The sequence below is a fragment of the Oryx dammah genome, unplaced genomic scaffold (assembly GCF_014754425.2).
Source record: "Oryx dammah isolate SB20612 unplaced genomic scaffold, SCBI_Odam_1.1 HiC_scaffold_26, whole genome shotgun sequence".
NCBI classification, from domain to species: Eukaryota; Metazoa; Chordata; class Mammalia; order Artiodactyla; family Bovidae; genus Oryx; species Oryx dammah.
In genome coordinates this window covers 23,838,925-23,866,822 of record NW_024070210.1, presented here as the reverse complement: position 1 = coordinate 23,866,822, position 27,898 = coordinate 23,838,925, and the positions used below count along the sequence as shown (strand labels likewise).

At 38.2% G+C, this 27,898-nt stretch overlaps 1 protein-coding gene across 5 annotated transcripts in view; it reads left to right on the top strand.

Moving 5' to 3' along the window:
• The window catches only part of GPHN (gephyrin), a 547,122-nt gene extending 530,094 nt beyond the window's left edge, over positions 1–17,028 (top strand). For all 5 annotated transcript variants that reach the window (XM_040226253.1, XM_040226252.1, XM_040226254.1 and 2 more), the window contains 5 exons: positions 1,145–1,218; positions 5,564–5,628; positions 7,708–7,811; positions 14,822–14,918; positions 16,026–17,028. In XM_040226253.1, coding sequence (XP_040082187.1) covers positions 1,145–1,218; positions 5,564–5,628; positions 7,708–7,811; positions 14,822–14,918; positions 16,026–16,159 — 474 coding nt within the window. In that variant the 3' untranslated portion in view covers positions 16,160–17,028. The remainder of the gene's footprint in view (positions 1–1,144; positions 1,219–5,563; positions 5,629–7,707; positions 7,812–14,821; positions 14,919–16,025) is intronic.
• Positions 17,029–27,898: the final 10,870 nt, after the last annotated feature.

Sequence of the window (27,898 nt, the reverse complement as noted above, 5' to 3'; positions counted from 1 at the left end):
CTGAGGCTGTAGAGATAGAAGGAAGGAGCTTTTAAAAATAAAGTGTCTCATAACTTGTGAAATATTTAATATTTTAGTAGAATACTAGACTCTCTTGAATTAGTGAGCAGGAAACTCAGTAACAGAAGTTGCATTACTTTGGAGAAATTTTTTAAACTGCTATTTTTTTTCTTTATATTTACGAAACCAACTACAAGGCACTGTTGCCTTTCCTTTCCACAGATCAGGTTTTGTCGGATTGCTCTGGGTTGATCATAACCTTAGGTTGGTTGTGTTTGTAGTCGCAGAATATGAAGTTGGAGCAATTAATCTCCCTTAACTTTCTGTTTAGAGCGCCCTCCCTAAGTTTTCAGTTGACTTATTTAGACTCGGTAATCTTGGGTAAACTCCAGTACTTTGACCACCTCATGTGAAGAGTTGACTCATTGAAAAAGACTCTGATGCTAGGAGGGATTGGGGGCAGGAGAAGAAGGGGACAACAGAGGATGAGATGGCTGGATGGCATCACTGACTCGATGAACATGAGTTTGAGTGAGCTCCGGGGGTTGGTGATGAACAGGGAGGCCTGGCGTGCTGTGATTCATGGGGTCACAGAGTCAGACACAACTGAGTGACTGAACTGAACTGAATTGAATCTTGGTTAAATGTCCAAGTCTCTCCTCAAGGAATGCACATTACTTCAAGCTCATTAAGCAGAACAGCATGGGATACATACATGTGGCTTCCTTGCCCAAGCACAACTTCTTAAGCCATATTTATTAACACCCTTTCTCAGACAAAATTCTATCCTGAAAGAGAGACAACAGCCTATCAAGTAATAATTTGTATGTTAATGTGGTTATTTGGTTTACTCTCTAACTACTCCTATTGGAATGTTCTTTTTATGAGAGAAGGAACATTGCCTCTTTTGTTCAAGGCTGCATCTCCCTGTATATTGATTGATATTCAGCATACATATATTATACTTGATAAATATTTACTGAATGAATAAATGAATGAGGAATGAAGAAATAGTTGTCATAAATCAACCACTAAAATGGGTGTTTCTTTTCATTTCAATCTTATACATTTTTTTTTCGTTTAAAGTCTGAAAGTCTGATATTGAAATGTTTGAAAGTAAAGTGATTATTTTTCATATTTGCAGGACTATCTCAAGCAGGTGCTGGACATTGATCTTCACGCCCAGATCCATTTTGGCAGGGTTTTTATGAAACCAGGGTATGAAAATAATCTTCTTATCTAATATATGGGTTGGTTTGGCTTGCTTTGACTAACAAAGTTTTTAAATGCTTTCCTATTACATTTTCTATTATGGATTATTTATTCTAATAAAGGAATGTTACAGTATTAGAGTTCTTTGAAAAAGTATATATCCTATCTGAAATGGGAATTAATCTTCTTTATTAAACATTGGATCTGGTTTAAAAAGAAGCAAAGCAACTTTCCAAATCTTTTCTCCTTTTAATTTCCATGTCTAGTTCCTTACTTCTCTTTTTTGGCTCCTTCTCTCACTTAAAAACATTTTAGTATGAAAATTCTCAAACATACACAAAAGCAGAGAATATAATGAAACTCTCTATACCCCATAACCCAGCTTCAATAACTATTAACATTTCTCCTTAATTGTTTTATCAATCCCTTCCTTTACCTTTTTGGGAGGACAGAGGGTTAGATTGTTTTAAAACAAATTCTAGACATGGCATTTTAGTATACATCTCAAATATTAATAATAACAATAGCACTATTATCTTACATAATCACAATGGTATTATCTCACCTAAAAAAATAAATAAGAACACCTGAGTATCATCTAATGCCCCGATCATATTTGAAAAGTCTCCCGAATGTCAAGGAAGAGTATGCCTTCTTATGTATGTTTTGTTTGAATTAGGATTTGAGTTAGGTCTACTCAATGTATTTGGTTGTTGACTCTCTATTAAACAAGAACATTTAATACCCGCCCCTGCTCCCACATTTTTGTTATGCCATTGACTTGTTGCAAAAACTGAATCCTTTGTCCTTGTGAATAGATTTGGCTGATTGCCTCCTTGTGGTGGTGTTTGACTTGTTTCTCTCTCTCTCCAGTATGTTCTGTCCACTAGAAGTTAGATCTAAAAGTTTGATTAGATTCAGATTCACTTTTTTTTCTTTGCAAGAATACTTCATGAATAGTATTTCATAATGCTTACTACCTCCAATGAGGAAAGAAAAGTGAACACATACCTAGGTCTTACATATCTCCTAAAAATTAATAGCTCCCTGAGGAATGGCTGGAGGTTTTGTGATCCATTATAAATCCTCAAAGAATGCAAACATTGGTGTTGATAAAATATGTGTGGCCATATCTTTAAGCAATAGCCTGTCTGTTCAGACAGCTGCTGCTCTCTAAGTCTGTGATACATAAATGTTATAAAAAAACAGTGTTGAAAGGCCTCAGTGTGTAGGTGAGCATTTCAGCACACTGCTGTGCTATCAGGGACAACAGTGATGATGCTTAGTTCAGGGTTATACTCTGATGGGTGCTCATGTGGACCCTGAGAGTAGAGGTGGGACCTACCAGTTATTGCAAGTGAGCTGTAATAGCAGAAATAGCCGGGAAATGGCAGAAATTTCTAGAAAGAAGCCTTTAAGTGTCAAGCCAGCCCTTCTGATCTCCCTGATTGATTGGGCACCTCATGTAGGTTCTAAGACAGAGATTGGGCTTCATGTTTAAGTATCAAGTTAAGATAATCCCTAACGCCTTTCCACAATCTAATAGAATTCAAAATTCTTAGGGTTGAATTTCTGTAGTTGCTTCAATATGGCCACCACTGACAGGACCTTTTTACTGTTGAAGCTGCTGGATTGGGATCAGTCTTATTAAGAATATTTTGTCTTAAGCAAATATCTTTATGCTGTGATTACACACAGACTTTTTAAAATTCCTGTCCCCATGGGCAGTACTAATTTGATTAGAATACAGAGAACATCCCATGAATATGTCAATGTACTTCTCACTAAGTGCAAAAATTGAATTGATTATTTCTCTCCAGTGAGAAAGAAGCTGACATTACTTGCCCTTACCTCTAGGGGAGAAATATTTGTGTAATATCTATTATTTAAATTAATCTCAGCACCTATGATATATAATAAGTACTCATTTTATTTTTAATCTGTTGTTACCATTCACTTCAGCTATAGGAGTTCATCAGTTCCTACTATTTATTCTCCTGCCTTAAAGTCTAAAAGCTGTTACATTCTGATCTCAAGAGGGAAAAGGAACAAGTGTTGAGTTTTAAGGAAATAGCTTTCCAGATCCTAAACAGAAACTTCATAGTCTAGCAATAAGACAGTCATGATAGCAGTGCACAATTACAAAATGTTTTATTATAATGGAATCTTTTTAAAACGAATATCTTTAGAGAAATCACAGTACCTGCCTGCAAGATTCAAAAGATGATTTAAATTAGCTTTAAATACATAGAGGGAAGGTGTCATGTGCTCCCTCCTTACTCTTAGTTTTAGTTTGCTACAAAAAAGTGGTTTAGAACTTTAAATGGGCTTCCTTTAATTGGCCAGAATTTTCTACTGTCTGAAGATAAGAATTTAAAGTAATTGCTACTTAATAGTAGAACAAGAAGAAATATAAAAAGCTGAAGAACAATTTAGCTTTACTCTTCCCACATACCGTGCATTCAGAATGCAGCTAACCTCTTTCATTTTAGACAAAAAGATACTGAAAAACCATTTGGAATATTATCAACCAGATCTACCAATCACAGTTTTTATGGGTCATCTGCATTGAACATAGCTGTTGTCAAAATGTACTTTGGAAATTATTTTCATCACACAGTAACAATAATCGCCAAATAACCTATCTATAAATAGATAAGACAGTCAAATCTGTTTTCTAAAATACATCAAAGAATCAGGAAGTAAGCAAAAGAGGCCTCAGTAGCCAAAAATAGATGTTATGAAACCAATATAGTAACACTTAACAGCATACCCTATGAGAGCCTTATCTAATTATGAACCATAATGTTAGAAAAACCTTGGTTCAAATCTTTGTTTCCCCATTTTGTATCTGAGTGATTTTGGCTAAACTGCTTAATCTCTGAGTCTCATTTTCGTCATCTATAAAATGGAATAATAATTGTCACTTCATAGGATTTTTGTAAGAATTAAATGAAATAATGGATATAATGCTTAGATGTTTCTTTAAAAGTGGTAGTTTCTATTATTATTATTATTCTAACAATATAACTATTACTACTCTCCAGTTCCCAAACCTAAAGCCAGCTTTAAGGGTCGAGATGATGGCAGTCTCATATGAAGGGGACCCCAAAAAATAAAACACTAGGGGGAGAAAAAGCAGAAGCGAGAGCTGTAGAAACATTGCAGCGTGTGCTGCTGTATTATGGTTTAACACTCTGGTGACCCAAGATCACTGTATCACAGCAGAGTAGGATTGGCTAAGAATGAGGGCTGCAATTCATCAAAAATGTTAATGTTCATCGTATTACTGCAAAAGCTTCTGCGTGAATGATCCTTTTCTCATGCAGCCCATCAGTGAAAATAGTAAAAAGGAAAACAGGTTGGGTAGTTTTTTTAGTTACGTGGAAATTTCAGCATTCCCTAAGAATTTTGCATCATTCAAGTTTCATTTATATAATAAAAATTTTAGCTGAGATTCTGTGTGAGGGGTAGTCTATAGAAAAAAAAAAATCACTCGTATTTACTGCCTGCCCCCTTCATGCCACTCACACCCCTCTCCATCACCTCCGTGATGAGGATTCCTGTCAGACCCTTAAGGAAATAAGGAAATATAATTTGAAAATATTTTAAAAGTATTATTGCTTTAAGGGCACTCAAAGCTGATGCACTGGGACAACCCAGAGGAACGGGATGGGGAAGGAGGTGGGAACAGTTTCAGAACAGGGGGACACACGTACACCCATGGCTGATTCATGTCAATGTATGGCAAAAACCACCACAATATTGTAACGTAATTAGCCTCCAATTAAAATAAGTTAATTAAAAAAATAAATTTTAAAAATTATTATTGCTTTAATTTTGTTCTAGTCATGATATTTTGTTTTGATGTTTCAAAAAATTCCCTTCATGGGGAAGCTTTAATGTTTATTGCTAAGTATAGTCTTAAAGGGCTAAGAAATACTCATCTTCAGCAATAGGTGGTTATCTGATAGACATGTCTTACCAGATGGTTGTCTGATAAAAAGAATGGTTGTTACTGGTCAGCAGGAAATAAATGCATTAGAAATTGTTAAACTAAAGGTCTAGAGAAACTGGGGTTTGGGATACACTTCTTTGGCAGTGGCAAGAAGGAAACAAAGTAAGCTACAGAAAACCAGGAAGTGTTGGTTAAAAACAGAAGATGGTAAAAACAAATTAATTTAATTGTGCTTCACTGCAGGTTATAAAGGTTTAAAGGAGAGTCAACAGAAAAGTATTTTTAGAGAGTAAGTGATCTATGAAGGATCATATAACAAGAAAACTGCAGTATTTAATTTACTCATCAAATTGCTTAGCAGTCACTAACAAATATCCTCTATTTTTCTTCTAGCCTGCCAACGACATTTGCAACTTTAGATATTGATGGTGTAAGAAAAATAATCTTTGCACTACCAGGTAAGAATACCTTAAATACTTTCTTTTGCTTTTTCTGGAAAAATACCCAAAATCTTTTTGTGCCCCAGGTGACCAGTCCCCTATCAGAACACATGATTTGGAATCTGAAAGACCTGGACTCAAGCCCCAGCTTTTCATACTGTTATGACCTTGAACAAATCACATAATCTCTCTGAAGCTGTTTCTTCATCTATAAAATGGGGCAAATATATGCTTCATAGGGCTTGTGCAAAAGTCAAATTATATAGTACCTTTCAAAGCCCAGTTCAGACTCTAAGATGATAAGTGTTACCTGTTACTACATCATTCTGGGGTACTTAAAGGACACTGATCAAAGTTAGCAATATAATCAACTCCCGCAACTCGAGTATTGTGCTCAAGGGGCCTTGAATCACCCCTGCAGATACTAGAACAACAACAACAACGGAAATACAACATTGCATCTACTTGTTATTTTTTCAACTTCTAATATTATCCTCTGATCTGTAAGCAATGTTCCATTCTCTATTTTTTGGCATAGATTCCTTCAAAAAATAACCTACTTATTCCTTTCAGATTTACAAGTCTGGTGGCTTTCGGATGCTTATTTGCTTTTTTATAGTTAATAAATCTCAGAGATAGAAAAGGCAGGCAAAAAATTTTAGAACTTTAAAAACATTGTTAAAGCCCCTTATCTGTAAGCATAAAAGAGGTTTGATTTCTCTCATATTAAGAGAGAGGACATGTAAGTAGAGCTTAAGTCTCAAAATTTATCTGTGGTATAAAACTCCTTAAGGCCTTTAATATAGCCCTAGATACTCTGAACACCATTAGGTAGAAAAAGGATAACCTCTTTCTAGCTTCATTTTGCTTAGAAGAGACTGTTTATGTTGTCTACAGAAGATATGACTTGACCTACGAAGTATGTTGTAGTGGGAGCCTGTTTTGCCATTACTAACAAAGTGTTGTTTATCTGCCAAAGAAGTTACAATTAAATAGCCTACTTTTCACATTGCTCCTCTGAGATTTTCTATGCTCAGCCTGAAGGTACCAAAAGAGGGCAGCAACAGTGCACACGTTCAGATTGTAAAACCAGCAAAGTGGTTCTTTTTACAAGGATTTGAAAACTCAGAATTGGATTTTGCAAGTCTTGTGTATCTACTTGTTCTTTTTTTTAACTTTGTAAACACTCTAGTAACGTGTGTTCACTGTAAAACATTAGAAAATACTTAAACAATAAGAAATGTTATCCATAATCTCCCTTACCCTAAATAACCACTATTTTCAGATTTTTGGTGTTGGTTCTTCTAGTCTCTTTTTTTTTTTACATCGACCAATTCATTTTTTATAGAGTAATTTTATCAAGCAGTAGCATTACAGGAATACTGTAATCATTGTTGAGCTTTTTTTCTTTTTCCTTTTTTTTGCTTTCCCAGAAAAATTTCCATCTGTTTACATTTTGATTCAAGAGTAAAGCAATTAATTGTCACTAAGAGTCTGCTATCCTGTGGAATAACTCAGAAAAACAACAATTTTTTCTACTGAAATAATTGTGTCACTCATCACTTTACAACTTTAAAAAAATCTCTTTTTAACTGTTTTTGTAGGTAGAAGAAAATTAAAGGTATGGTTTTAGCTAGTAATAGGCTAAACCAGCCATTGCCTTTTATTTTGGTGATGAAATTAGCATCACATAGCCAGGCCAAGGGAATCTAAAAGCACAAGCCATTCCCTACCCCCACTATATATACACACACACACAGTCACATATCACTGTATAAAAGTATCAGTAAAACTATAGCAAGTACAAACTGATTAGTAAGGGCTTCAATGTATGGCTCTCAGGAAAGCAAAAATAAATGGTGTTCAGCAGCTTCTGTGCATCAGAAGTCTGCGTTTCACTGGTAGATCCAAGTGTTCTGTGCCATTTGGTTGACTATAGCTCTATTCTGGCATCCTTTTGGATTCAAGGTGATTCAAAAGAGGAAGGCTAGTGATTAGTCACTTCATTCGCTTGGATACCTGAAGATGTAGACATTCATGATTTTTGGGGTGCATTTCTATGTGTACACTATAAATAACTGCTTGCTTGACTTCCAGGGAATCCTGTGTCAGCCGTGGTCACCTGCAATCTCTTTGTTGTGCCTGCACTGAGAAAGATGCAAGGCATCTTGGATCCTCGGCCAACCATCATCAAAGCCAGGGTAATGTCTCCTAATGATCAGAAACCAAAACTGAAGCCTAATAACAAATAAGGATATGATTTTTTAACTGCACAAAACAAACATCTAGAATTTTATATTGTTGTTCAGTCACTCAGTCTCTGTGCGACCCTCTGTAGCACACCAGGCTTCCCTGTCCTTCACCCTCTCCCAGAGCTTGCTCAAACTCACGTCCATTGAGTCACTTTTGTGGGAAAATATTATTATATACCTCTCTTCATGATAGAAAACAAAGGGAAAGGAGTCCCCTTTATTCCCTTCCCACATTATTCCACAACTCCTAAAGGGAATAATTTTCTTCAGCTAGAAGTCCATTTAGGAATGGATATGTAATGACAAAATGGTCAATAGAATACTAAACTAATACTAAACCCTATGGAAGGAGGGATAAAAATTCTCTTTTCCCTAGGTAAATTTACAGAGAATAGCAATTTATTTGATCACTTTTTCTGTGACCCCCCTGATCAATTTTAAACAGTTCAGAAAAAGACAGTTAGAGGACTAGAAAGAGAAGAAGAAGGAGAGGGTGACCATATCGTTTGGAAAAGGACTACTAAGGCTGGAGTTATACCTGCAGTAAAAGTGGGTCAGAAATTACAGTCCCTTCTCGCCACACTAACTTCAACTTGATTTACTGCTAGTCAACTAACTATGTAATATAGTTTCTCTGTAACTAATGAACAATTTTCCTGGCAATTTAAACTAATACTAAGCCAGTGCTTTTCTTTCTTTTAAGACTTACTGAGGTATAATTTATATACACAAATTGCACATATTTAATGTAGACATTTTGAAAAATTTGGACAAACCAAACACCCATGATACCATCACCACAGTCAAACAACGTCCATTGCCTCCAGAAATCCCCTTGTGTTCTTTGATTTGTTTCATGGTAAGAGCATTTAATGTGAAAACTATCCTCTTAAAGTATCTTAACATGCACAGTACCACATAACTATAGGTAATATACTGTACAGCAGATGCCTTAGAGCTAATTCACCTTGCATAACAGAAACTGTATATCCATTGAGCAGCAATTTCCCATTTCTTCCATCCCTCAGCTCCTGACAGTCACTGTTCTATCCTTTGCCTTTGTGAGTCTCACTGTTTTAGATACTTCCTGTAAGTGGAATCTGGCAGTACTTTTGTAACTAGCTTATTTCACTTGGTATGATGTCCTCTAGGTATATCCATGTTGCCTCATGGGAAACAGTATGGAGTTTCGTCAAAAATTAAAAGTAAAATATGATATGATCCAGCAGTCTCACTTTTGGCTATATGTCCAAAAGAATTGAAATCAGGATCTCAAAGAGATATTTGCACCCCAGCATTCATTGTAGCTTTATCCTCTATAGCACACATAAGGAAGCAACCCAGATTTCCAACAACAGATGAATAGATAAGGAAAATGATGTATATCTGTACAATGGAACATAATTCAGCTTTTTAAAAAGGTTAGTCATTGATCTTCACAAGATATAATTGAATGCCTGTTATGTGAAAATATTATGGTCTGTAGTTTGATTTAAAACAGATATTGAAAATGATAGAACTATCTATGATTTATAAGAAGTGTAAGCCAGTTTTATTATTACTAGGAGATGAAAATTATAACTAGGTTATAGAAACTTTGGGAAAATGAAGTTGAAACTGATCTGTACCAGCATGCATAAGAATTTTAATGTTACATGATAAATTTCAGATGATTTGTGGGGCAAATGAGCTCAAGTCCCTCTCTTTTAGACTAATGAAATCAGTGCTTATAACTTCTCTAGTACTGTAAAGAATTAATGTCATGCTCCTTTAAAACCACTCTTTGGAAGCTTTGACAAGACTCAAACAAAGTCCAGGCCCTCAATGTCAGCCAGGGCCTAGAGCATGTCACCTGGGGCCTCCACTCAAATAGAATCCCCTTTTGTCATCTGTTTTCTCACGAACTCTCTTCTCTAGTCTGTGTAGCAATTAGTCCAACTTCTCCCCCCGAGTCTCCTGGAGCTTTCACCTTCCCATATAATCACCAGCAAATGTTCCAAACACATTCAGGTTTCGGCAGTTGTCTAAAAGTCTTCTTTTGTGCCTGACCTCTTATCATCAGTTGCTTTATTTCCATAATTCTTGATAATTTTAGTTTTGCTTCAGCCGCTCACATTGAAAAGCCTGTCCTTTTCAATGCCATGAAGTGCTCCATCTCAAAACTCACCAACTCTGGTATACAGTTCAAGAACAATGACAAGTTACCTACCAGTAGATATAAGAATTCAAACACCTCACCCTTTTTCCTCAGTCCAAAAGCCTCTCCTGGCTTTAACCCTTTTCTCATCCAGCCTAAATCCTATGGTGTATCACTTCAACTTTTTCTAACACCCTCAGGTTTTTTCTTTTTGTTTTTGTTTTTTTTTTTTTGCTTCTCCTTGCTTCTACTACAATCACTCTAAGAATCCACAAAGTTGAATCAATTTTCCCTTCTTGTCCTTCACTTTTATTCCCAGGGCACTGAGTACAGCTGGAGAAGAGTGTACATCTTTTTGAGTTATCACTTCCAATTTACAAATCTCAGAAGGGACCAAAATTCCCCTTGAAGAACCTTTTATATCTTGTGGATCAGCTTTTTCCATTCCTTATTCCAGCCTTCCAGATCTTCACCGTTCTCCCAACGTCCCCTCCACCGTCCACATCCCCTGTGTTTTGTAGCCAAATAAACCTGATTTGAATAATGGCACCAGCATTTGATGGTTTCTCTTCCTCTAATCTTGCCTGCTTTTAAATCCCTTTTCTGTCTAACTAATCATTGTCAGCACCTCCAATTAAAATTCTTCAATGCTTGTCATGACCCCAGGGTTAAATTCAGACACTCAAGTGAGCATAGGAGGCCCTCCGTCCCAAGGCGTGTTTTCCCTCCAGTGTTATCTGCTTCCCATCCTGCATTCTGACCATACCAAGCTTTTTACTGTCTCCAGGATGAGCATGAGATCACCTTCCTAGGAGGGTCTCTCCTAACCACCACCTTCTCTTTTCTCAGCTTAGAAAATTCCTTAATCATAAGACTCAGGCATCATCATGCCCTCTGTGAATCCTTTCCCAGTGTCCCTAAGAAGGCTGATTATTTACTTCTTTGTGCCCTTTTATACCATATAAATGGCTCCATAACAAGTTTATTATACTATATTTACGTTAATTACTTACTATGCTAGATAATTCTTTGAGGTCACTTCTCTAAAAGATGGGAAGGACAAAATATTCTCCCCTTTTTTAACTAACAAATTTTGTTTTTTATAGCACATCCAGGTTTGCAGCAAAATTAAGCAGAAAGTTCAAAGAGTTCCTGTATTAATTCTCCTCCCCACCCCATACATACACACACACACACACACACACACACGCACGCACGCACACACAATCTCCCCAACTGTTGACGTCCTGTACCACAGTGGTACATTTGTTGTAATCAATGAACCTACAGTGACACATTCATTATCCCCCAAAGTCCATAGTCTACATTAGGGTTCACTCTTGCTGTTGTGTATTCCGTGGGTCTTGATAAATGTACAATTACATGTATTGACCCCTGGGTTGGGAAGATCCCCTGGAGGAGGGCATAACAACCCACTCCAGTATTCTTGCCTGGAAAATCCTATGGACAGAGGAGCCTGGCAGGCTACAGTCCATGGGGTCACAGTCGGACGTGACTGAGCGACTTAGCACATATCACGCGCCTTTGTAGTGTCGCACACTTCACAACCCAAAAACCCTCTGCACTCTGCCTGTTCATTCCTCCCTCCCTACTAACCCTTGGTCTTTTTACTGTCTCCATAGTTTTGCCTTTTCCAAGATATCACATTGTTGGAATCATGCACTATGTAACCTTTTCAAATAATCTACTTTCACTTAGTAATATGAATTTAAGTTCCCTTCATGACTTTTCATGGCTAGATAGCTCATTTGTTTTTAGCACAGAATAATATTCCTTTCTCTGGATATGCCACCATTTATCCACTCAGCTACTGAAGGCCATCTTCATTGCTTCCAGTTTGGGCAATTATGAATAAAGCTGCTAAACATATTTGTGTGCAAGTTTTTGTATGAACATAAACTTTCAGTTCACTTGGGTAAATACCAAGGAATGTGATTGCTGGATTGCATGATAAGATATATTTAGTTTTGTAGGAAATGCCAAAATGTCTTCCAAAGTAGCTGTACCATTTTGCATTCCCGCCCCAGTGATAAGTCCCTGTTCTTCCACATTCTCAACAGGATTTGGTGTGGCTAGTGTTTTGGATTTTTGGCCTTTCTAGTAGCTATCTAGTGGTATCTCATTGTTGTTTTAATTTTCACCTCCCTATATGATGTTGAACATTTTTTCACATGTTTACTTCTCATATGTGCGTCTTCATTGATACAGTGCTCAGTTCTTTTGCCCAGTTTATAACTGGATTGTTCCTGTCCTTATTGTTGAGTTTATTCTGGATAGCAGGTCTTCATCAGGCACGCTTTGTACAGGTATTTTCTCCCAGTCTGTGGCTTTTCATTTCATTCCATTGACCTTTCTTTTTTTCCTTTTCTAATTCTCTCCATTAGATATAGTTCTTCCACCAAAATACATGTGTATATTTACTCATGGTACATCATTATTTTAAGCACTGATGCTCATAGTAAATAGGTGCTTTCTTAAGCTGCAGCTAACTGATGAAATATACCAGAACTATAATGTCAGTACAACTAAATATATTAGTGAATAAAGTATTCTGCATTTCAGTAAAACACCACAAAAACCTGATTAGCTTCATCTCTTGCTACAAAAGGAACAGCTCTTTGTGAGGCTGTGAAAAAAAATTCATTCACTTCAAATTGATGCAGTTCTTATTTCTTAAATTAACATAAATATACTCCTTTAAAACAAATAATCCCATTTTATAGATGAACAAACAGGTATGGGAAAGCAAAATAGCTTTCTAGTACAGCACACCAGTTAACAGTAAGACTGGGAGTAGAACCTAGGTGCTGGTATCTTCACAGTCTAGTATTTGCTCCACTGCACTGCCATCCATGAGCCAGTCAGCGCCACTGCTGGGGAAGAGCTTAAACATGTAGCAAATGACACAACCATGTGATAGTTCTTATGGTTTAGAACTGGAGAACACACACACCCATGGGGAGAGGTTGAAAGACAGAGATTTTTGTCCTCAGGTAAGCACAGAATAAATAAGGAACAAGGGCAAGTTACCCCCTCAGTAGATATGAAGTAGCATATAAACAAGTAATATATGAAAGAGTTGAGTGTGATTTAATTAAGGAGAAACACCCTTGAATTGAATTTTAGTCTAGATTCCAGAGAGAAAGCCTAATTAGAATAATTGTTGTTCCGTCACTCAGTCGTGTGCGACCCTTTGCGACCCCATGGACTGCAGCACGCCAGGCCTCCCTGTCCTTCACCATCTCCCGGAGCTTGCTCAAACTCATGTCCATTGAGTCAGTTGGCCATCCAACCATCTCATCCTCTATTGTCCCCTTCTTCTCCTGCCTTCAATCTTTCCCAGCATCAGGGTCTTTTCTAATGAGTCACATCAGGTAGCCAAAGTATTGGAGCTTCAGCTTCAGCATCAGTCCTTCCAATGAATATTCAGGATTGATTTCCTTTAGGATTGACTAGTTTGATCTCCTTGCAGTAAGGGACTCTCAAGAGTCTTCTCCAACACCACAGTTCAGAAGCATCAATTCTTCTACACTCAGCCTTCTTTATGGTCCAAATCTCACATCCATATGTGACTACTGGAAAAACCATAGCTTTGACTGTATGGACCTTTGTTGGCAAAGTAACGTCTCTACTTTTTAATACACTGTGAAATATTACTCATTCATAAAAAAGAATGGAATAGCGCCATTTGTAGCAACATGGATAAACCTATAGATGATCATACTGAGTTAAGTAAGTCAGACAGAGAAAGACAAATATCATGATATCACTTATATATGGAACCTAAAAAAAGTACAAATGAACTTACCTACAAAACATAAGTAGACATATAGATGTAGAAAACAAACATGATTACCAGGGAGTAAGGAGGTTGTGTTGTTGTTGTTTAGTTGCTAAGTTGTATCCACCTCTTTTGTGATCTCTATCCATGGGATTTCCCAGGCAAAAATACTGGAGTGAGTTGCCATTTCCTTCTGCAAGGAATCTTCCCAACCCAGGGATCAAACCCATGTCTACTGTATTGGCAAGAGGTTCTTTACCAGTGAACCACTAGGGAAGCTCACCAGAGAGTAAGGAGAGGGAAGGGATAAATTGGAAGATTAGGATGACCTATACACACTGCTATGTATCTAGTATATATAAGATAGTAAGGACCTACTGTATAGCACAAGGGACTCTACTCCATACCCTGTAATGGCCTACATGGAAATGAATCTAAAAATGAGGAGATGTACGTGTAACTGATTTGTTTTGTTTTACACCTGAAACTAACACAACATTGTAAATTAGTTGCACTCCAGTGAAAATTTAAAAAATGAAGGAAAGTAACTATTCCTTTTATATTAAAGATAAGTATATGAATGAGTTGCTAAATTAGCACCTCAATAAATCTGTTTGATGGATGGATGGATACATGGACAAATGAATGGATAGACAGATAAATGTATATTGAGCTTGTTTGTTGAGGTCTACCTCCTTTATTTTCAGTGTTAAAATATCTGCCTTAATTTCTCAATTCATAGGTCAAATTAGACTTCAAAAATAGACTTTGTATTTTTCATCTACCCTTTTCCGTACTGCAAGTACCAACTTCTTAGCCTTCTTTTCTCTTCTTACCAGAGCAACCCAACCTCTGGACTTCCTATATTAAGAGCATAACGTGGCCGTGGTGGAGACAGCAGAATGCCAGGATATTTCCCGGTCCATTGCACTCTGCACGACCACCACCACCCTATAGTTTTAAGAGGTGATCAAGTTTAAGTGTGATTGAGTTTGTTTTCCTTTCCTCTTTTTCCTGTAGTTATCATGTGATGTAAAGCTGGATCCTCGCCCAGAATACCATCGGTGTATACTGACTTGGCATCACCAAGAACCACTACCTTGGGCACAGAGTACAGGTTAGTCATTCACACCTGCAGGTATCTCTTTGCACCCATTCTGTTAAAACACAAATTTATGTATAACCTCCTTCCTTGAGTATACCTAATTTTGTAATTATTGTACATTTTCCCTTTTGAGGGATTAGATGTTAAGTTATTCCTAAATAGTGTGACATAACAGCAAGAGTAAAAAAGACTAATAATTGTTCATTTATTCCTTGGAACTGTATTTCTAGACAAACGTTTGAAATACAAATCTAGAATTACAGAAGATTTTTATCTGTTTGTTCAAGCAGTAAATTCTAAGCAAACTTTGGTTTTAGGAAAAGGAGGGGACTATGGCTATGCCGGGCTGAAATGTGACATTAAAACCCAAATAGACTGTGATTGTCTGTAGCCTTTACTGTCCTCTAGATATTGGTAAGATCTAAGGACTCAGAAATCCACTTTGCTAATTGAGTTCTATAGTTACCTGCTGTAGACTTTAAACTTTTATCCCCAACTTCTCTAGTCATATTTTACCTGACTTTTGATGCAATTCCAGAAAAAATTTAAACAAAGATACTATTAAGTGCAAACATCAGTTAGCACAGTGAGTAAGTACATGGGCTTTGCCATCAGAGATTGCTGGCAAATTGGCCACCACCTAGTTAGTAGGACCATAGGCAAGTTACCTAACCTCTTTTGAGGTGTCGAGAATTAAATAAAGTAGTTAAGTAAAATGCCTACTACCTTGTCTGGCACTTAAGTAAATACAAAAGAAATGGTAGCCACTGCTGTTATTATCATAATTATTTTAATAGGTTTTAGAAGCCTCTCTTTTAGACACACATCACACGTTAGCCTGAATTGAGAAAATCAATGGCCTTTTCCACAGTGCTGTAAAATTTTGGTTTCCTTCTCTTAAACAATATTTTTTAATGTTTATTTTTTAAAGTTCAATGAGAAGGTAGTAGGGTACAGTAGCTAGGTCACCTGAAAAAGATACTGGGAAGTCGGATCGTCTTTCTTCCTCTTGAAGACCTGTGTTTCTGTTCATCAGTTTTCATTTTGAGAAGAACTACAAGCGCTCCACATGCATACCCTGTGACGCTGCTGCCGCTGTAATAAGGTATTTCCTCCTAGGTAATCAGATGAGCAGCCGTCTGATGAGCATGCGCAGCGCCAACGGGTTACTGATGCTTCCTCCAAAGACAGAGCAGTACGTGGAGCTCCACAAGGGCGAGGTGGTGGACGTCATGGTCATCGGACGGCTATGACGGTCACCCGTGGGAGAAAGCTTTGATGCATGTCCACATATCATTGACTGTATCCTGTAATATGCAACGGCACAGCTAGTTTTTCTGATTTGGATAAAAGTTAATCTGTATAGTCAACATCTTGAACTATATTTCAAAAGAATTTAAATACCTTTTAAAGAAAAAAACACCTAAAAATAAATCTTAACAGACAACTCTATTCTGATTATATCAAAGCAAATTTTTCCTTTCTTGCAAATTGCTTTGTGTGTTCAATGCTAGGTCTGATAGCGATAGCTTTTAGTAGACAGCAGTAGGTGCCTGCAGAACTTGTGTTTTTCTCATCTTTAAAATACAACTACTTATGCTCTTAAATCAAGGCTGTCTGCTTATTTATACTAGCGTAGGCAACACTTGGATTTCCCTTCTTAGTATGCTTCATAACTGCTTTACAGAGAGCTTCTGCTTGTTCTTTATCATGTATCGTGTTTATGTGCACAGTGCCAAACAAAGAGTGACTGGGAGGTGGCCCTGCCCGGCCTCAAGGAGAGCCATCCCCGCAGAGCGTCCGGGGAGGAGCCTCTCTCATCCCAGTAGCCTCGTGGCACAGTACTCTTGGGCAGTAACTGGATACCTTTTATTTGAACAAACAAACTGGGGGAAAAAATGCTTCCTTAAGTGCTGACAGCCTTTTTAACCAATACATTTAAAATTGTACAGAACAAAAAATAAAATCAAAGACTGATCTTGTACAGATATTAGTGTTACCAGCATTCATGTGGAAATCAAGAGCAAAGAAAAAACAATGTTAAACAACTCTGTACCATAACATTTTCTGTAATGATACTGAAACTTAATGAATAAAAAAAATCCTTGGTCATTATTTAAAATCCATTGTGTCGGCCTTGTTATTTAGAAAAAGAGAGAGAAGATTATCATGCCATTCTGATGGGGTGCTGCTTGGATAAAAGCAGTAGTTAAGATGGCTTAGCAAGGTGAAGTGGTATAAAGAAGTGTTTTTAAAATATAGGGTAGTCTATATTTTACTGTAGCATTGTACAAATATAGACTAGAAAGTAGGGAAGAACCTGGAGTTGGTCTGGTCTTCCCAGCCATAGCTGGAGAAACTAAATTTTTCTTTCAGATGGCATAGAAAAAAATCAAACATCTACAGTTTTTTGGACTAGGAGGGAAAATAAGTAATGAACAAAAAAATTTCCAATAAGTACCTGGACTTTTTAAAATCATGATCGGAAGTAAGAAATGGGAAAAATCTGTATGACCACAGAAAATACAACAAATAAAATATATGCTGTCCACAATGGCTTCTTTATTAACTTAAGGGCACTTTTCAAACAGTGGTAACCTGGGACATTAACATGCTGTATAGTTAGTAAACCAAACAACAAACATTAGTTTACTAGTGAACCAGAAGCTAAATGATGGTGATGAATAAAGTCAAGTTGTGAACAATAAATATTTAATACTGATACTTGATATTTCCAAAACTGAAAATAAAATGTTCTTTATTTTAAATGTATATTTTCAATTTAAAAAGATAAGGTTAATTGAGGTCAAATGAAAACCGATGCAAAGAGTTCTTTACCTCCATTTATCCAAGAAACATCTATGAAGCATCTATTGTGTGCTTGAGTTTTACAAGGATGAATAGGGATAAAGCTGACATTATATTCTGTCAAGAAAGACTAAAAAAACATGTGAAAGTAAGCATAATATTTGATGTGTTTGATATTTCATAGTACATGATAGAATTGTAGAATGTGATAAATGCTATTAATATAATTCAGATTTAAAGAGTTGGAGGTGTTCAGATGGGAACCTTTTTAAGATAAGATTTCAAAGGGTAAGAATAATGCAGAAAGGGCATTCCAAAAATAGAATTATGTATAATTAATAATAACTTTTTTTACGGAATGTAAGACCTACAATGGCAATGATTTTTGTTTGTTTACTGACACCCCCAAGTCCTTAGAGTTTCTGACGTATGTACATAAGTGTAGGCATATGTAACTGTTTGTTCCATGGAACATATTATACAGAGCTTAATATGTGCCATTCACTTTTCTAAGTATTCTTCATATGTTTCATTTTCACAGCAATGGTGTGTTACTATTCCTATTATAATGAGAAAACAGAGGCACAGAGAGGTTAAGGAACTTGTCCGTGGTGACACAGCTAGTAAGAGGAGGAGCCAGGATTCAGACTTAACAATCTGGCTTCAGAATCCATATTCCTAAAAACTCAGCCATAGAAACAGAAAACTGATATATTTGTAAAACCAAAAAGTACATGTTTGAGGCCCAAACTATGAAGTTCTCAAATGCCAGGGTAAGGAGTCCAGATTATCTAGAGACAATTAGACCACTAGAGATTCTTGATCAGGGAAGTATAGGATCAGAGCCTTTTTTTTTTTTGGAAAAGTTGCTCTGGCAGCATTGAACAGGATAGATTGGATTGGGGGAAAAATTCAAGAGACACCAATTAAGAACTGATCGTGATTGTGCAGGTGAGGAGTGACGACAGCCTTAACTATAGTGGTGGAGGTGATGGTGATGGGAAGGTCATGACAGCTGAATGCACCTTTGAACAGGAAAAATCGAAAGAATTTTATGACTGATTGAAAGTTTAGGAAAGGAAGTCAAACAAAGAAGACATGATTCAAAGTCTCTTGTCATGGCTGACTGGGAACATGTTCAACAATTACCCAAAAAATAAAGTCAGAAAAATGGATTTTCTGCAGGAGCTGGTAAGTTTAGACATGTGTTTGAGATGCCAGAGGAGCCCTAAGGTAGCCATGTCCTGTTGGCATTTGAAAATATAGGTTAGGAGTTCCCAAAAGAGATGCTGGCTGAATTTAATCTTGGGGATCACTCACATAAAGGTGATATTTGAAATGTAAGGGTAAATAGGAAAGTTTATCAAAAAAGGACTTGCCAACAAGACAGGCTTGTGGAGCATCTTATTTTGAAATGTTGCTGGAAAAAGTCATGAATGGAATGAAAGGAAAAACTGTAGAAGAGATGAACAGGGTGCTGCAGTATCACAAAACCAGGGAAGAGAATTTCAAGAAGGAAGGATGTGTGTTAGTTGCTAGGTCGTGTCCGACTCTTTGCAACCCCATTGACTGTAGGCTACCAGGCCACTCTAAAGGAAATCAGTCCTCAATATTCATTAGGAAGACTGATGCTGAAACTGAAGCTTCAATACTTTGGCCACCTGATGTGAAGAGCTAACTCGTTAGAAAAGACCCTGATGCTGGGAAAGATTGAAGGCAGGAGGAAAAGGGGACAACAGAGGATGAGATGATTGGATGGCATCACTGACTCGACCGACATGAGTTTAAGCAAGCTCTGGAAGATGGTGAAGGACAGGGAAGCCTGGCATTCTGAAGTCCATGGGGTTGCAAACAGTTGGACACGACTGAGCAACTGAACAACATTTTAGAATTATGCATATATGGCATATTATGATTGATTGTCTTAGTATTATAGTTGATATTTAAATAAAAGAAGTGATGTTGCATGTTACAGCAAGTTGATTCTTTGGATGGCTTTTATTTTTGAAGTTATTTTCTAACCAACAAAACTTTCTGGATCTAACCCATAATTAACTCCTGATCTTCATGAAACCCTAATAGGTAAGTTATTATCATTCCTAGTTATAGAAAGTGGGGATTTATGTAAGCATAAAATGCAAAGAAAATTAATTGTGTATCTTATCCCAGTGATGATGGATCTGTGTTAAATAATGCATTGTATTCTAATAGCCTTATAAGAAGCATGGACCTCTACTCTCTGTTATAGTGTTGTATTTTTATAGGGTTCATTAATAACTTGACTTAGAACCAAGAGGTTAAAAAATTGCTCAATTCTGGCCATTTTTTTACAGTCAGTTAGCAATATTTCTCCTGTAGTCTTTTGTAATAATTCAATAATTTATTTAACAAGCATATATTAAGTTCCTACAATATGTCAGGCTCCATGATAGATTCAGGGATACAATGATAAATGAGACAAAAACTCTAGTATCCAAAAGGAGATAGATGATGAAAAAGCAAAAAAAAAAAAAAAAGTAAATACAGATTATGAGAAGTCTATGAAGAAAATCCTATTATATGTTAGAGAGTAACTGGATGGAGGCCTAAATCACCTTCAGTAGTGTCAGGGTCCAGCAGTTAGGAAAGGCAGAAATCACACTGAGACTTCAGTGTAGGAGTACTAAGTTAAATTTGTGTTGGACGTGTGGAAAAGCACAAAGGAAACTCTGAGATGTCAGAGATAATAACTATGGGAAGCAGATACCACAACTAGGGCTGGGGAGATGGGAGGAAAAGGTTAGAATTATCAGAATCTGGAAGCTCATAGGTCAGACCCCTGGGAGGTAGGGCTCAACCCTCCAAGGAAAGCGCACTGCCCAGATGTTGAATGGCTAGAACCAGTTGCCATTGCCAGGGTGACACACACAGAATCCAAAAACAATCCGGAAGGAACATAAGTCCCTTCTTCCCACCCTCTGCTTTCCAAGTTCCCATAGTCTAATGCAGCCTGTTGTTGAACCTAGCAGGAAGCCAGCTGGCAAAGAAAAAACCAGAAATGTAGCTAGCTGAGTTCCAGCCCCAGCTCCCACTGTATTCCGCACTGCGGAATACCGTGGTGGATTTGGCGCTGGGAGGCAGTCCCTTGTCCAGGAAGTGAGGAAAGGGTTCTCTAAGCAGGTGATATTTGAGCTCAGAGCAGAAAATAAGCCCCTCATGTTAACTGAGAGAAGAGCATTCAGATAGAGGAAAGGGCTTATAGAATACAACCCCAGAAAGGAGACTGAAACATGATGAGGGAGGGGGCAGGATCTAAAATATAGTTGGGGACGACTGAAGCCAGGATGAAGTAAGATCATGCTCACACATGTATAGGCTCTTGGGTGTGATACTAAGTACACACACACCTTAATAGCCTAATAGCATGGGAAGCCACTGAAGTTTAAAAAATAAGGACTTATTTAGTAAACACCTATTGAATACAAGGCACCACTCTAGACAGGGGCTCCTGCAGACAAGGAACCCACCCTCCCTGCTTCCTACACCTGTTCCTCTGCCTGTATTTTATTTCCTGGTTAATGGCACCACCATTTGCCCAAGTTTCCCAAACCAGAAACCTCTGAGTCATTCTTTCTTCTCACTTCCCACATCTGATTAGTCACTAAGTTCTGTCAACTCTACTAATAGTTCCTACATTAACCCACTCATTTCTAGTCCCACTGCTACCATCTTAATCTGACGCCTCTGGAATTGCCCTCCCCGAATTCACCCTTCACGCTGCTACCAAAGTGGTTGATCCAGAGCCATAAATCTCTCTGTACTAAACTCCTCATGAGAAAACTGCAACAAATGAAGTCCAAGCCCCAGTCGCCGCGGTTAAAGTCCCCCATGATCTAGCCCCTCCGTCATCTACATTCATTTCCCCCCCGCCACTTCACTTAACACCAGACCATTTGCAGTTTCCCCTTCAAACCTTGTCATTTTATGCCTCAGCGCCTTTGCTCAGGCTGCTAATCTTTCAAGATTAACCTTGGGCACTAACTCTTCCAGAAACCCTTCCCTGAATCCCCAAATTGGACTAAGTCCTCCTTATCTGTGCTTCCACTTCTCACTGCATCCCATTGGCATCACCCCTCCCCAACTTGATGGCAGAGGCTGTTCACCTCTGGAGCCCCAGCTTGATGTGGTGCCTAGGAAAGAGTAGGTACTCGTCACTAAACTTAGCGACAGAATTGACCTTGGATAGTACTCAGCAGGGAGCCGGAGACAGAACCTGACAAGAAAACTTCATATCCCATGCTTAGAACATGCAGCAGAGGGGACCCTACGCAGGCATGAGCAAGTGGGCACATCTCGTGAGGCACAAGGGTGGAGGGCTAATTGGTATGGACCTCACTTCAGCAGAGTGCCTCAAACTCGCAACTATGGCATCATCTCCAAGAACAGTTTATAAGTATGATTTAATACTCTGCATGTTAAAAAAAATTAATATTTTAAAGATGAATATTTAAAATATACCATGATTTTGATTTCCCTCCTTTGCTGTTTCTTCATGTTTTTAAGATACCGGTAGGAAAAAAAAAAAAAATGGAAGTGAGAAAGAAGCATTTCATCAAGACATCAGAATTAGTAACAACAACATGGAAGAGATGAGATCACATTTATGCAAAAATGTTTCCTGGCCCTGATGCAGGAAGCACGGAAAATGGCCCGGGATCATGCAACAAATATGCTGAATGAAGAAATGAGTGACAGGAAATCTAGCCAATGATACTCACACAGTTAGAACAAGAATTTGTCCATCCAGAAGAGGGCATTCCGGATAGAAGCAGGAAAGGGAGTGTCTGAGGCAAAAATAACAGGAAATCCTTTGATCTCGCACATGTAGAGGCTGCCCTTGTTGGCAGACGGAGCCAGTTATACATGGAAAGATATTACCAGAGTCTGCTGCCAGTAGACACCCCAGTGATACATCCAGTTCTTAATTCTGGGAAAGCTGCCTTGATATATATCCTATGGGAGTGGATGCTGTAATCTCCCTGACCCCAGCACCTGGTCCCAAATGGAAGTTACAGTTCTTAAGGAAATAGAAACCCTATTATCCACTCAAAAACTCAGACGATATTTATTTGAGAGACTGAATGTTCTCTGGGCCCTGTGCAAAGCAAGTGTTGGAGCCTGCAATATGGTGACCCAAGTGAAGTGAATTCACCAAGGTAACACCCTCCAGTCCTGAGTGATTGGTTAGTATCCCCCTTATGCTCTTCCATCCTCAGGAGCAAGCGAGGAGGTGGCTAGACGGGTGAGCACCTGCAGCCCTCGACCATAACACAAAGATGAAGGACAGTCTGACAGGAAAGCCACACAGAAAAGCAAAGACAGTTCTTCAGGAGGGAGGAGATCTTCAGACAGAGAATACTGTGTTTCATTACATTCATTCATTCATCCAACAAACAATTATTGGGTTGGGTGCCTACCACAGCCTGTGTCAGAATATACTAGAAGCTGAGATATAAAGATCCTTTATGAAATTAAAAGACACTTACTCCTTGGAAGAAAAGTTATGACCAACCTAGACAGCCTATTAAAAAGCAGAAACATTACCTTTCGAACAAAGGAAAAACACTGGTTTTTCCAGTGGTCATGTATGGATGTGAGAGTTGGACTATAAAGAAAGCTAAGCACTGAAGAATTGATGCTTTTGAACTGTGGTGTTGGAGAAGACTCTTGAGAGTCCCGTGGACTGCAAGGAGATACAACCAGTCCATCCTAAAGGAGATCAGTTCTAAATATTCATTGGAAGGACTGATGCCGAAGCTGAAACTCCAATACTTTGGCCACCTGATGCGAAGAGCTGACTCATTTGAAAAGACCCTGATGCTGGGGAAGATTGAAGGCGGGAGAAGGGAATGACAGAGGATGAGATGGCTGGATGGCATCACCAACTCAATAGACATGAGTCTGAGTAAACTCTGGGAGATGGTGATAGACAGGGAGGCCTGGCGTGCTGTGGTTCATGGGGTCGCAAAGAGTTGGACACAACTGAGCGACTGAACTGAACTGGGGTATAAAAAGGGCTCTGCCCTCTAAGAACATCACCTTCTTTTGAAGATTTTCTTCACAGAAGCTCAAAGTGGCTTAAATATTAGTATGTTTAAAGTCTGAAAATTCGGATGTAGTTAGATTGAAGGACAAATGATCACTTGAATGATAAATGATAGTGTTTTCCACTCCTCAGTACGGTATCTTTTCCATGGTGATCCTGTGACTAAATGGTCTTTTCTCTCCAGGGAAGCCTCTGAAATCTTCACACAGCAACTAGAGCTGCAGCTCCGGAGCTGGGCGGGCTCCCCAGGAGTGCTGGCGACGTCTAAGCCCAGGTGCTACTTTCAGGTCTGCTCTGCTCTTACTTCAGAGACTATGTCAGCGCTTTATGATGTGGGAGCCTGAGAACAATGCCCAGGGCAGCCTGGCCTCCTGTGTTCTTTACTAAGTGGTTAGTTGCCTGCCCAGTAGACTGAAAGCACCTTCTGCCAAAGAAATGTGAGAAGAGTTGAAAACGTGCTATTTGGAGACTATTCTCCTCGTAGACATCCGGGAGATCTCCAGAGATCTAACTCAGCCTCACTTCTCCACAGTAAGTGACTGCCTGCCTCCTGCCACTTTAATCTGAACCTGAGGGAGAAGGAAAGGAGAGTTGAATGAATCCTCATAATCTGAGGGCAAAATGTCTACCCTCTTTCCGTCTTGCCCTTTTCCTTTATAGTTTCATTTCCTTCTGGTTTCAACCGGAACAAACAAGAAATCACAGATTCTTAATACCTGGCTATTGAACTTCTTAAAAATAATTTGAGAGTTTGTTTAAAACAAGTTTTCTGGATTATTTTTAAATTCTGATTTTTCAAACTGTTACCCGAGTTTTCTCCCATAAGTGACTGAATTGGATGAATTTATGGAGATAGTCGTTTTAGATTCTTCAGATGGGAGAGAAGATCTAGAACACAGGGTTTTCTGTTCAAAGTGGAAAGGTTAGCTGGAGCCACACTGTCAGAAGAGAGGGGCCCATGACAGTTAGATCGTCTCAGTTTCAACTACAATTGCGGCCTAGGATTTCAATGGACCAATCTAAAAATGTGTTTATTACTGTGTTAAGAATCTTGGGGGAAAATCTAAGGAAATGCTTTGCTTCAAAGTGCTACAGGGAATGAATCTCTAAGCACCACGTAGTATTACAGAGACCAGCTCCAATATGTGGCAGGTAAACCTATCGTTCAGGAGCTTTCACATAATTACGGAAGCAACACACACAGAAGAAAAAGACAGGAGAATCTACATGGTCAGTGCCTGGGGGTTCACTGTGGAATTCTTTCAGCTTTGGTGCAGCTTTGAAAATGTTCTATAATAAGATACCAGGGAAGGCAAAGCCTCCATGAAAGTAGTAAACAGCCAACACGTAGAACATTTTCAGGGACATTTATAGAAGCCCTCTCTGATTTCAGTGGTCAGAAAAACTACCCAAACCACTTCCACATTGGCTCCCACTCTCTCCACTTCCCAATTTCCATTAAAACTCAAGCTGCCAAAGGTCCAGAAATTTCCCAGTAACCAATAACTACATCATCATCACCATCACAGGGTGAAGAGACCTCATAGCTGTACTATTTTTAGCACTAACAGGGCCTTGGTCTTTCTTGAAACATTACCCAGATGGGGGAGGTCCTAGTGACATCATGGAAGTCTAGAGCAAAGCTGAAGTAATTCCATCCCTGAAATGTTACAAGTCATTGCTTCTCTGTGCTTGGTTTCCCATTAAAATCCTGGTATTGGTTTCTGGTCTGTAATCAGACTTAGTTTGGAATCTGTTTTGTTTTACTAAAAGTAGCCAACAATACTTTTCAGATGAAAATCTGTACTATAATTCTGCAGAAAAGTACAACCTGATGTAACTATCTGCTGAATTAATCTCCACTTAACTGGAACTAAAAAGAAGAAAAAGAAAAACTGAGAGGATAAAGCACTAATTAAAAGAAACAAGGGATGCGAAGAATCTGCAAGTGATAGGATAAATTAGGGTTCATCTCAAATAGAACTCGATTCTTTTATGTTGTCCTTGCTCCACAACACACAAAACACCTTTCTCTGTAATAGCACTCCATATCTCACTTGCTTAATTAAATGTATAAGACATTTAATGGGCCTGGTGAAAGGCATAGATTATTGGAAAAAATATAAACTTAGATGGTGAAAACTAATGCACCATCCTTGTTAGGACATAATATAACAAAGGGTTCTGTGTATCTGTGAAATGATGCTAGTGTTTCCACGGTGGCCTATAGCAACCCTAATTTGTTTCTCTGCTTTAATTCACACATTAATTCAGCACATATTTATTGTAAATCCATAATCCATACATTCATTGAGCTTTTAATGTAATTAAGCTATTTTTAGTACTAAAATTTATTTTTTGAGTTCTATATTGTAGATAGACCTCTACTGCACATGTAATAGTAGTAAAGCAAAACAATATGAACTTTCATAATGAATTTGCATAGTCATGTTTTACTCTTAAAATATTTTCATAGGATCTATAAATGTTCAGCTTATTAATATGATAATGCTATTGCCAATTTCCCCCCCAACACCTCTGCTCTGACTTTTCATCATCAAGGCCATGTTCACATGATTCGTTCTCTGACAATTCAACAGTCACAAGGTGATACAAGAGAGATATAAATGCATTATTCATGTTTTACATTTATCCTGACTAAAAATGTATCCATGGATAATGATGAAAATGTTCTAAAGTAAGATTAGGAGATTATGGTGCCAACTGCACAACTCTGTAAATACACCAAAAATCATTGAATTGTACTAACCCTTTAAATGAATGAAGTTGATGGTACATAAATTATATCTCAAGAAAACTGTTTGAAAAACCTATCCATGGATAAAATTATTAGGAAGACAAAAACCACCTGTGAAAGCCCAGCCCACACAAATTAGAGTTATTTTGAATCACCAGAGTTCATCACATTATTTCTGTAAGGGTTGCTCATTGGCTAAGAAGGCTGGGGTCTGTGAGCGGCTTCTGATCTGTGATCCCCCCATGAGAGAACGCAGCAGAGCGCAGGGGCTCTTCAGAGGGTGAACCTCGGAGCATCTACTGCTCTTTGAGGGCAAATCTTTTCCCAAACACCAGCTGAACCATTGGGTGCAATTTGTTCTGGTAAATCTTACAGGAGATTGTGATGTTCCATACAGGTCCACACTATGATTAGTAACTGCTTTTTTTTTTTTTAAATACTGATATTTAATGTCATGGGAAAATATTAGTATATATTACACATATGAAGCAATTTTAAAACTTCCAGTTTTATGAACATAAGGTATATATGGCTATGGATATATATATATATATATATAGAGAGAGAGAGAGAGATACATATATATTGATATAGACAGAGCTATACCACAACTTTAATACTATCTCTAGGTATTAAGAGTAAGCCTAGTAAATAGTTACAGCTGACCCTGCTTTTGAACTACTGACAAAACATGTTGTGTGCGTGTACAGCCACACAATTGGTTTCACAGAACAATTCACACACTTTAAGAATTGTTAAATACTGCTGTCCCGACTAATTAACTGAGATAACTGAAGAGATTAGGGATGGGGCCTTTGGTGTACAAAGTATTAATCTCAAACCACAGTTACAACAAAACTAGGTAACATTCAGCACACATTTACCAGCCATATGCATAATCCAAAAGTATCAAAATATTTCCAGAACAAGTGCTTAGCAGCAAACAATTTTCAAAAATCCTATCACATCAGAGAAGATAAAAGATTCTATTTCATTTCCTGCTCCTTGGCTGATCCCACCCTTTGTTCCATGGTGCAAAGGGGATGTGAGGGGCCAGGCCTGGTCTTGGTGGCCAGTCCCCTGGAACCCTTCCTTCCTCTCCTCGCTCTCGGTGGCCCTGGATCCAAGCTGCTCTTGTTCCCCTGAGAGATCATTTGCCCTCTGGAGGCTTTTTTCTCATATCCAGGGATTCTGGGAGCCACATAATGACTGCACTGGGAAAGGGCCACAGGGCATATACAGAGTAGTATGTGTTTATGAACAGCAGATATACCCTCCAACATGTGGATGTTGTCACTTTGTCAGAGTGATTTTTTTTTAATGTGCACTTTATCACCCACT